The sequence below is a fragment of the Diabrotica virgifera genome, chromosome 6, assembly GCF_917563875.1.
Source record: "Diabrotica virgifera virgifera chromosome 6, PGI_DIABVI_V3a".
Classification (NCBI taxonomy): Eukaryota; Metazoa; Arthropoda; class Insecta; order Coleoptera; family Chrysomelidae; genus Diabrotica; species Diabrotica virgifera.
The window spans coordinates 77,926,106-77,938,818 of NC_065448.1; the positions used below are offsets into that span (position 1 = coordinate 77,926,106).

General features: G+C 31.4%; 2 protein-coding genes across 2 annotated transcripts in view; one reads left to right on the forward strand and one right to left on the reverse strand.

Annotated features, from left to right (window-relative positions):
• Positions 1-12,713, forward strand: part of LOC126886450 (zinc finger protein 227-like) — a 284,346-nt gene that overhangs the window by 218,630 nt on the left and 53,003 nt on the right. The gene's annotated exons all lie outside the window — the stretch shown is intronic.
• On the reverse strand, positions 166-832 carry LOC126886098 (uncharacterized). The gene has a single exon (XM_050652942.1). It carries the CDS (start codon positions 830-832, stop codon positions 209-211), a length of 624 nt encoding a protein of 207 aa, XP_050508899.1. The 3' UTR covers positions 166-208.

A 12,713-nucleotide genomic window follows, 5' to 3' on the forward strand; every position in this document is an offset into this window, starting at 1 on the left:
GTAATTGAGGAAACCAAAAAAAGAATTCTGTGTTTTTATTTGCATTTTTTTCTAATGACCGAAATCGATGGTAACACACAAAGCGGCCAGTGAGAAATTAAATCCTTTTTCTTCTAAATCAAACTCAATTTTAAATAAAAATACACTTACCACCTTTGCGTGCTACATCATCGAAATTTATTTTGTATGAATGATTTACAATACATAACTATTTGTTGAAACATGTTCCACTATGGTGACACTTGGAGTTACATATTTTTTTTTCTTTACGACACTTACACTTATCAGATTTACACCCACCTTTACAACCGCACCTACTGTATCCTTGTCCCCCACAGTTAGAAGATTTTCTTGCGCATTCTCTAAGAGATATCTCAGTGTCTGGAATCTCTTCTATGGAGATAAACTTTTCTTTACAAACGGTAAACTGGTTTCTTGAATATAACTGATTTAGTATGCCATATTTTGTGCCTAGTTTGTAAAGCTTTTTTTCAGTTATCTCTGTCACGATAGCTAGTAGATTTCTTTGATCACTACGAGCTCGGTCCACATCTGGCACTCGTATCCTAACTGTGTTACCTAGTTTAGCCGATGAATATTTGGAATTGGAAAATTTTAACATCTTCTCGGCTTGTTTTTCTAGATTCGTCAAAGCCAATTTTCTTTTCTTCCTTACATCGTTTATTCTAATATCTATATTGGAATCCAGATTTTCATTATTTTCTAAATTAACTACAACAGCCGTTTCTACCGCATTTGTTAAAAATTCTGGAACTTGACTAGATTCACGAGATGAATTTTGAACATGAGATGAACTTGATTCGGGCAACATTATTGAAGAGTCCACATTTATATTATTATTTTGTATTATATCCGGTTCTGTAGATAGCCCAGCCTCTTGATTTTTGAACAGGACCTCTAAGTCTTCCTCCGAATTAACATCAGTCAGAACTTCTTGGGGTAGAGAGCTTTTTAAACCAACTTTCAACTTTGTGCCGAACATGGCTTCATATGGACTACAACCTATACCAGTGTGATGAGCTCTATTTTTCATTAGTTGAACAAAACGTAAGCCTTCAGACCATTTGTTTGTATTGTTGTCTTCTAACCACGAACTAAGCACATTCTCTACGTCTTGATTGGCCCTTTCTATAGATCCTTGACTCTGAGAATGCCTGGGTTTGCCATGTACCATTTTTAACTCGGGCCACATGCTACACAGCTCTTTGATAATATGGTTAGCGAATTCTCTGCCATTATCACTATGAAGCACACTCGGCGCCCCAAATATTGTGAAAATATCCAAAAGTACATGCGATACTTCTTCTGCTCTTTTACTTGTAAGAGGTCGAAGTTGGACAAATTTGGTAAGATGGTCTTGATAAACAAGCACAAATTTATAACAGCCATCGGCTTGTGACTGCATATCGATTAAATCGACTTGGCATCTTGAATTCATTTCCTTGCTCAATATTGGTTTCACCACCAAGCCTTTCTTTGGAACATTATGTTTTTTTCTGACAGGTCATGCATAAATTTAAATAGATAACAATCATCTCCCTTGTAATATTTTTAAATTTAGAATGTACTTCCTTCTCCATTCGGTTTCTACCACCATGCCCGATAGTAATATGAAGATCGCGCAATGTATCAAATATTTCTTCTGTATGGACGTAGTATTTAATTACGTTATCTTCTTTCACAGGAACAATCAATTTTTCTACTTCTCTAATCGTCATTACGTCGAATCTTCGTAAGCGCTGATAATCACTCGGCGTTTTATTTGTCTGTTTACTTTTAGAGTTTTTTACCTTCTGTATCATTTCCATGTAGGCTGTTTTTGTGAAAATTTGTGAATTTTGACTTTTTACTGAAACTAATTCAGTTAACCGATTGTTAAATCGATTTTTCATATCACTTAATGGTTCTTCTTTTTCCATAGTTCACTATGCAATACTTTATAAACAAAGAATTAACAAATAAATGTCACAAACAAACCACTTGTCGTATATACCATTACTAACATTCAACTGCAATATGATTTATAAATAATGGCCGATGCGCTTCGGTGACTGTAACCTTGGATACAGCGCGTTGATTGGCTGCTGAAGATCGCATGATTTACTAAGAACGCCGATTTATCACATTGCCCGGCCATAGTATAGCATTTTTCATAATGACCAGACAATATGATTAATTGTAAAAAGTTATCAAATTGCCCGCTGAAGTTAGTCATTATTAATAATGACCGGGCATTATACATAATGGCTAACATAATCACTTTGTCCATAACACATACACCAGTAAAGCAACTTGTGAAATAGTAACGAATGAGTTCATTTGAGATATTGAGATGCTAATTAGTGGGTGATTTTCCGGATTTTTTTACCAAAAAAAAGGGACCAACTTTATTTTGAGCGTAATTTGTTCACTTTTGATGCTAGAACTTCTTTATAAAACAAAAATAAATCTTTTTTAAACACTTTAAAAAATTGTAATGCTTATTTTTTTTAATATTCCACGTTCAAATATTCGATTTGGAATTTGACAAATATGAACCTATTCTTCATTAGCTACAACTTTGCTTCTACTAGGTCTAAATATCTAATACATACACCATTTTTTAAATTTTCTTACAGGCTATATTTTGCTAAGAATATTTTTTCGGCAAAATTTTTACTTTTTAAGTTATTTGCGAAAAACCGTCTAAAAACGTAGTTATTTTGTTGGGAAATGAACAAAAATGAACATATTATCTCGCAAATAACTCAAAAAGTATTGACTTGGTGAAAAAACTCTATAGAACAAAAGTTGCTTAGAATTAGTCAGTTTATAGAATTCCGAATATATAGTCTTATTTTGGACGTATATTTTTTCACCCCCGAGAAGGGGTGAAACTCACCCCATGGCAAAAGCACACATCAACACAATATCACTTTTTTTCTTTGACTTGTTAGCTATGTGTATGTTAAATTTCATGTCAATCCAAGCGGTTCTCTAAAATTTATAGGTTTTGCAATATTTTACCGTTAAAGAACGTACTATACAGTGCTAGTCAAAAGTCCATACCCCCCTCGTATATTTTGAACGGTTATACCTGTAATAGTGAAATTTGGAGGGAGGAAATAAACGGACGCAAGCTTCTTAACTGGTCATGACTGACAGGTGACGTAATTATGACAGATGACTTTACAGCGCCACTGTGACAGATAATTTTAAATGGGACCTTATGACAAGTGATACCTCGTTTGAAAGGTATTGAAAATATCTATTCAGTCATACTAATTTTATTTGAGTTTAAGCTAATTTTGATGAAAAAATGAAATAAACATATAAAATTGTAGTTTCGAATTTAATTAATAAAAATTCAAAACTCCGCATATGATTGCTTGTCAAAAAGTTGACGTTGACGTAAAAACTACTAGAGAATTGAAAAACGTCAAATTTTTTGACAAAAAACCATTGGCGGACATTTGAATTTTTATTAATAAATGCGAAACTACAATATTAGATATTATTTAATTTATTCACCAAAATCAAAATCAACTAAAACCCAAAAAAATTAGTATGCCTGAATAGGTATTTTAAATACCTTTCAAACGATGTATCATTTTGCCATAAGATCCCATTTAAAACTATCGGTCACAGTGCCTCTGTAACGTCATCTGTCACTATTACGCAGGAAGCTTACGTCCGTTTATTTCCTCCCTCCAAATTTCACTATTATAGGTATAATCGTTCAAAAGATAGGAGGGGGGTACGGACTTTTGACTAGCACTGTATGATTAACAGTATGGCCTGTAGGATATAGGCAAGCGGCAGACCCCTAATTTGAGACTTAGAAATCGAAAACGCGACCATGATAGGTGAATGGCAAATTTTGATAATTTTTTATGTTTTCGAGGTCGCTAAATCCAAATATGAAGTTTATTTTTTATCTAGAATTGGTGTAACATGTTCAAAAATCAAATATTATGCAAAAATGCGAAAAATCAATTTTGATGAATTTTCATATTTAGTCGCTGTACCTTTGGCCGTTGTGAATATTTCCTTTTGAAAATTTTACTGTGTCATCCTTGAAGAATTTAGATAACAGTGAGATTTATCCGAGATGTTTTAACTAAAAGAGAAGTTGTTGATTTTTAAACATTTTGTCGTCAGATTTCGTTAGTTTGATGTTTACTTAAAAAAAGTTGAGTGACAAACTTTTATGAAGAAATTTTCTGGAAAATTTCGAGTCAAAATATGGAACAGCAAAAAGTTACGTGACTTTATACACGAGTAGCCCTCCCATAAAAAAACGCTCATTCCTCGAGCTACTGACCACGGTGTGGTGAATGCCTAATTTGGTCTAACTTTATGTTTTTGATGGCGCTGAAAACGAAAATGAGATTTATTTTGAATTTTAGATGGGGGAACATTGTCAAAATCGCAATTTTACCCTAAAAATAAAAAAATGAAATCAGATTTTTCTTAAAATTAAAAGTTGAACCATCATTTTTGTATAAAACATTTTCTCTCACATAAAACACTTACTCACTTCTTTGTACTCTATGTTTTAACATAAACTTGATTAAAAAGCTAAATTTCAAATTTTGTCACTCAACTTTTGCGATTAACTTTTCAATTCAGGAATCTGCACCTTTTACTTTAAACAATTCAAAACTTTTATTATAATAAGACAGAAAAATTGAAACAGGTCCCATTGTCTTCAGAAAAGTGAGAAATGTATATCTACTATAAAAATTAAAGTGGAACAGAGTTGTAGCTAGTTACCTAAACGTAAAAAACGTGATTTCATTTTTTTTTATTTTTAGGGTAAAATTGCGATTTTGACCATGTTCCCCCATGTAAAATTCAAAATAAACTTAATTTTCGTTTTCAGCACTATAGTCCTGTCGCCAGGGGGGGTACAACGGCCTCCTTAATTCAGATGGACTTACCCAAGTTTTTTTTATTTATTTTAACCCGTAGAATACGAATTTTTTGGGTAACAGTTGATCCGGATGTCGATAAGATTGTTATAGACAAAGAACTGAGGAATTACATAACAGTGATTTCTCGCAAAACAAAACATCTTTTTGTATTTTTTGGGTCATTGTAGGCAAAAAATGCTCTGACAAGTTTTTTCGTAGGATGCATAGTTTTCGAGATAACCGAGGTTGAACTTTCAAAAAATCGAAAAATTGCAATTTTTGAACCCGAATAACTTTTGATTAAAAAATAAAGTAGCAATTCTGATTACCGCATTTGAAAGTTTAAGTCAAATTATATCGGTTTTGATTATTTGCATTGCTAAAAATTTATTATTTTATTGGTAAACAAAGCTATAAACACCTAGTGCGTGAGTGATGTTTTCAATGATTTCTCATTTAAAATCTAACGAGTAGGTAGAGTAGCTACAAGTGCAAGCGAGGCAATTTCTACGTAGCATGCGTTAAAACGCATGTATTAGGCACGGGAAACACTATGTGTTTATAGCTTTGTTCAGCAGTAAAAAAAAATAATTTTTAGCAATGCAAATAATCAAAACCGATATAATTTGACTTAAACTTTCGAATGCGGTAAGCAGAATTGCTACTTTATTTTCTAATCAAAAGTTATTCGGGTTCAAAAATTGCCATTTTTCGATTTTTTGAAAGTTCAACCGCGGTTATCTCGAAAACTATGCATTCTACGAAAAAACTTGTAGGAATATTTTTTGCTTAAAATGACCCAATAAATACAAAAATATGTTTTGTTTTGCGAGAAATCGCTGTTATGTAATTCCTTAAGTTCTTTGTCTATAACAATCTTATCGACATCCGGATCAACTGTTACCCAAAAAATTCGTATTCTACGGGTTAAAATATATAAAACAAACTTGGGTAAGTCCATCTGAATTAAGGAGGCCGTTGTACCCCCCCTGGCGACAGGACTACTATCAAAAACATAAAATATGACCAAAATTAGCCATTCACCGCACCGTGGTCAGTATCTCAAACATAAGCGTTTTTTAGTAGGTGTGCCGCTCGTATATAAAGTAATATAACTTTTTCCTATTGCATATTTTGACTTAAAATTTTCCAGAAAACTTCATGAATTATATTTAATTGCTGTGTTCGTCAAAATTATAAACTAAAAAGTTTGTCACTCAATTTTTTTTAAGTAAACATGAAACTAACGAAATCTGATGACAAAATGTTTAAGAATGAACAACTCCTATTTTAATTTGTCTAAACATTTTGGACTGTTATCTAAATACAGTGGAACACCGATAAGTCGGCCTCCGATAACCCGGAAGTCTGGCTAACCCGGACCGATTTTCATCAGACAAATATTTCAACAATAAAAATGTAATATAATATTTGAGAGATAATGTGTATTTGTGTAATTTGAACTATACGATGGTAAAAATGACTCACAGATGGCACACGACGGCAGAGCCATTGTCTCTGATTATCGGAAACAACAGGCACCTGTAGTATTCCTTTATTTATTTCAAACTGTCAGCATTATTTAAAAAAGACTAAAAGACTATTTAAAAAATTCTTTTTTTACAATGGCCTTAGTTTTCACTGTTCTTAAATAACATAACATCGTTGCGATTGTGACTGTATTGTGTGTAGTACAGTCTTGTATTGTTCGCTTCCGTTTGCTTAGGTTTGTGTTTGCGTGTTTTTAGTAATTTAGATGTGTAGGTACTCTGCATATATGTATATTTCATGTTATTTCAATTATAACGGAGTTTATCTGTAAGTATACCGTATTTTATTAATTTTTACCATAATCTCTGGCTAACGGGGATTTTTCAATAACCTGGATCGACCGCGGTCCCGATTAATCCGAGTTATCGAGGTTCCACTGTACGTTAAAGATGCCACAGTAAAATTTTCAAAAGGAAATAGTTACAACGACCAAAGATGCAGTGAGGTACCTACCTAAATTTGAAAAATCATCAAAATTTATTTTTCGCATTTTTGCATAAAATTTGATTTTTGAACATGTTCCACCAATGCTAGAAAAAAATAAACTACATATTCAGCGACCTCGAAAACATAAAAAATAACTAAAATTGGTCATTCGCCTTAAGTTGATTTTTGTCGTAGGTATAACGTAATTTTAGAGGTTGCCGCCTCCCTAATAGAGAGCAGAGCCTAATAATTTCTTTGGTGGGGTTAATGTTGATATAACTGCCTTAAAGCTTGCCTGGTCTTTATTATTTTTGCTCTTTTTCGTTTGATCTACTTTTTCTTTCAATATTTTTTATAATTTATGAAGTATTGCTACGGATGGTTACAGTGGCGGATCCAGAAATTTTTGGGAGGGGTCATGGATGTTGAGGATGGTTTAATAATTACCTTTCTCTGATGTAAGGTCACTTAGTCTTACCACCCCTAGAATAAGTGAGTTTTCAATAATTTTTTGGATGGTCCTAATTTTTTTTTGTTTGACAGCTTGCGGTATTTCTTTTGTTTCATGATCATTGAATTGATATGTATTTTCGTTTAGGGGGTCCATGACCCCGTGAGCCCCTCTGGATCCGCCACTGGATGGTTAGGGTGTAGTAAATAAATCATAATAAAGGAAACAACTTTGTCAATTTATTTATTTACTTCTATACATTATTATTATCTTACTTAAGTAGTACCTAACGTTGATTTGTACAAATAAGCATTAAAATTAACACAAGAACATAATATGTTCTGAATTTATAAAATATTAACATATTTTCCAAATGATAGATACCAGAAAAAGGTAAAAAGTTCAGTTAATATAAGAATTGGACAAATATTACTTAGCTTAATTGCAGCCCGATATTCATCAGTTCCCACTAGAATAAAATTGTATTTTCCAATTCTTTGTAGGTACAGTTGCGGTCATTAAATAGTTTACAAGATTACGTATCTAGGAGCCGATTTTTTTAATTTTTACCCCGTGTAAACGGACCTTTTACGTCAAAGTGACGTTACCAGTGGTGTACCTAGAATAGGTTGATTAAAATTAAAAAATCAAAATAATACAGGGTGTTTCATTGGGAAAGTAACATACGTTAACTGTAGAAAGAGGACACTTAGGCGGTCTCAAAAATACCATACTTAATGGGTTTTACTTCATTAATAACAAAGATACTGGGCGTTTTATCTATTTTGCCATTTTCTTAATTGTTTCATAACTTTTTAACCACACTATATATTTATTTTATATTTGACACGCAAATATCATTTAAGGTGTACAATAAACTAATTTATTTACAATTGTAAAAAATCCAGGTCCGGATTAAAAAATATTGGAAAAATGAATTTTCGGCAAAATGATTTTTCTGGTCAAATTTTGAATTTGAATTCTAAAATCATGTGAATTGCGAGAGCTCTAAGTAGAAAACAATTGAAATACAGCTTACAACTTGTCAACCGCACTGCATATTGATTTTATATTTAACACGCGAATATTCTTTTAGGTGCCCAATCAATTAATTTAGTTACAATTATAAAAAATCCAGGTCCGGACTAAAAAATTTTGTATAAATGTTCCGACCCAAAAAAATACCCTGTATATTAAATTTTTTTAAATGGATTTTGCATTTGAAAAGAATATTAAAAACTAATTTTAGTGGTACACTTTGAATTTTCGGCAAAATGATTTTTCTGGTAAAATTTTGAATTTGAATTCTGAAATTATGTGCATTGCGAAGCTCAAAGTAAAATAAATTAAAATATGACTTAATTTTAATTAATACCAGTATTTAATCTAAATTGGTAAAATATTAACATTTGCACACATAACAATAATTTTTTATGGTGGTAATTTTCGCTGTTTGTTGTGATTTTTAGATACTTTGTTGATTAAATTGATGTATTCTTTATTGACCTTTTATTATTTATTCATTATTTAAAGATGAATATTCGCCATAAACTATTTGTCACACATAATTAAAAAACACTGAAATGTTAACATTTTACCAATTTAGATTAAATAATGGTATTAATTAAAATTAAGGCGCATTTTAATTTTTTCTGCTTAGAGCTCTCGCAATTGACATAATTTCAGAATTCAAATTCAACATTTTGCCAGAAAAATCATTTTGCCGAAAATTCAAAGTATACCACTAAATTTAGTTTTTCATCCTTTTTCAAATGCAAAATCCATTTAAAAAAAATAATATACAGGGTATTTTTTTGGGTCGGAACATTTATACAATATTTTTTAATACGGACCTGGATTTTTTATAATTGTAAGTAAATTAATTGATTGGGCACCTAAAAGAATATTCGCGTGTGAAATATAAAATCAATATACAGTCCGGTTGACAAGTTGTAAGCTGTATTCAATTTTTTTTCTATTTAAAGCTCTTGCAATTCACCTAATTTCAGAAATCAAACTCAAAATTTGACCAGAAAAATCATTTTGCCGAAAACTCAAAGTTTGGTTTTTCATCCTCTTTTCAACTGAAAAATCAATTTTAAAAAAATTTATGTACAGGGTGTTGTTTTTGGGTAGGAACATTTTTCCAATATTTTTTAATCCGGACCTGGATTTTTTACAATTGTAAATAAATTAGTTTATTGTACACCTTAAATGATATTTGCGTGCCAAATATAAAATAAATATATAGTGTGGTTAAAAAGTTATGAAACAATTAAGAAAATGGCAAAATAGATAAAACGCCCAGTATCTTTGTTATTAATGGAGTAAGACCCATTAAGTATGTTATTTTTGAGACCGCCTAAGTGTCCTCTTTCTACAGTTAACGTATGTTACTTTCCCAATGAAACACCCTGTATAAATAATATACTTTACAAAATTTAACAAAATGAAAAGTATAGAAAGAAGTCTTTTTGAATAAACTTGATTATGATATTAATAACGAAAATAAGGAAGTCTGGTTTTAAAATGCCCTTTTATTTTAAATCTATTTTATATTAAATATTGATAAACACATCTTTGTTTGATTTTCCATATGCACATATGCTCACGTTTAAATCTGCAGCAACTTGCCTTAGTGACCAACCTTCTTCGAGTTTGGCAACTGCTCTTGCTTTTTGCGCATCACTCAAATGCATTCGAATCATTTTTAAGGAGTTTGATATCGTTTTATTTTATTTTTCAACATTTCTGAAATTTTTGACAAGCACTGACTTTTTCAAATTTTTTTTACTTTGACATTTATCAAATCCGTACGACACTGCTATTTTTGCAATTTTAACTATTTATAATGGGAAATAAGCCACAATATTATTAAACAATGATTTTTATTAACGTTTCGACGCCCAAATCGGGTGCCGTTGTCAAAATACAAAATACTACTAATATAAACAAAAATGTTGCTTAGTAAAAAAATTCTTCTAATAATTTATTTAATTTGACTCATTTATATCGGCAGTTCAGATACATATGATACATTTAAAAGTAGAAGACTTTAAAATGATATTGCCAATATTTATGAGTTGCGTTCCTGGGACGACTTTACTGAAAGATAGTTCATTCGATTACATGAAATCAACCCCAACTCAAGAATATCCGTCACAAAAAAATCATAGCATGTGATCTGTTTTTAAAAAGACAACCACATGCAACGGTGACATTAAAATTCTCGGGTTAGAGATCTCATAGTAAATCACGAGGGAAAACCAGGAAAAAACTCGTGATGCTATTTTTGCAGTATTACAATGTAAAAATTAAAGTGTAAACTATTCAGTGACCGTAACTGTACATAAGAAATGATTAATTATTATTTACCGGTAGATATACAGGGTGTTTGATAAAGAATGGGCCATAGCTTAACCTTAGATTCCTGAGGTTAAAATAGGTCGATTTAAGCTAACTTACCTTAGTACGAAAGTTGATAATAACCGAAATACAGGGTACTAAAGTAAAACTTTTATTTTGGTTATTTTTGAATATTTCCTGACAGGCATAAGACAACACGAAATTTGGTATGTGGAGGTTTTTTGGGACGAAAAACCTAAATTTCTCACCAAAAATTAAATTTTATCCAGAGGGCACCACATACGTCTATCAGCGCTCATTTAATACTTTAAGTTTTTTTTTATCCGTCATTCTACATAATTTTCAGATCAAAACTTTTATTTTCTTATTATTTTTACTTAAAAAGGTATAGATAATACATTCATCTCGCTAAACTCAATCGTTTTCGAGATAAACGCAATCTATGATGCAAAATTCAATTTTTTGCATTTCATTGTACTATTTAGTTACTAAAAACCATTTGACATAATATTATCCTTGTCATACTTTGCAGCAAGTGTGCAAAGTACGACGATGGAAAGTAAAGGGTTGACTCTTCCCAAATTCTACCAATGTTGCTTCTACCCAAATTGCTATTTTAATGCAATTTTTGGATTCTTATTTTTTTCTATGTAAATAATATAATACGCTTCATTCGTAATGATAATGTCATTAGTTTTCGAGATATTTGAAGATACAAACGAAGTGGCATAATACATTAATCAAAATAACTGCTGCTTCATTTTTAACTTTAAATATCTCGAAAGCTAATGACTTTCTCGTTACGAATGAAGAATATATATTATTTGCATAGGAAGTATTGGAGAATCTAAAAATTATGCTAAAATAGCAGTTTCGTCAGTGGCGTAAAATTTGGGAAGGGTCAACCATTCACTTTCCCTGTCGTACGCCTCTAGTAGTAGCCAGAAACGATTATTTAACATAATTTAGTAGGATGTACAGTATCTACACTTTTTGCTAAGTATGATAAGGATATATTATGTCTAATAGTTGTAAGTACCAGGGGACAAAGGGTTCTTAAAATTTGAAATAAAAAATAAATTATATAAAAAAATAATACTTTAAAACTATTTGACGTATTCGTGTCATACTTGGCAGGAAGTGTAGGTACTGTACAACCTACTAAAGTATGTTAAATTATCGTTTCTGGCAACTACTAGAGGCTTTTACTTTGTTTTTATTTACAGGGGAAAGTGAATGGTTGTCCCTTCCCAAGTTCTACGCCACTGACAGAACTGATATTTAAGCATACAATTTAGATTCTCAAATACTTTCTATGTAAATAATATACTCTTCATTCGTAACGATAAAGTCATTAGGTTTCGAGATATTTAAAGTTAAAAATGAAACAGCACAGTTATTTTGATTAATGTATCTATTATGCCACTTCGTTTGTAACTTCAAATATCTCGACAACTAATGACATTATCGTTACGAATTAAGAGTATATTATTTACATAGAAAAAAGAAGAATCCAAAAATTGCAATTCCGCCAGTGGCGTAGAATTTGGGAAGGGTCAACCCTTCACTTTCCCCCGTCGTACGCCTCTGGTAGTAGCCTGAAAGTATGTTTAGCTTAGCATAATTTAGTAGAGTGTACAGTACCCACACTTGCTGCAAAGTATGACAAGAATATGTCAAATGGTTTTTAGTAACTACAATGAAATGCAAAAAATTTAGTTTTGCATCGTAGATTTAAAATTCGATTATCTGGAAAACGTTTGAATTTAGCGAGATGAATGTAGAATACCTTTTTTTAAGTAAAAATATTAGGGAAATAAAAGTTTTGATTTGAAAATTCCACACCTGTAATTTTGAACCAATCAAAATACGTTATTTTGACAGATCACCATGGCAACGGAGGTATTTTATCGGAAATTTTTTGCTCGTGGGGTACCCAACAGCGAATTATAGTGGAAATTTTTTGACGTTTACAATAACAGAACATTTTTGACAGACTGGTT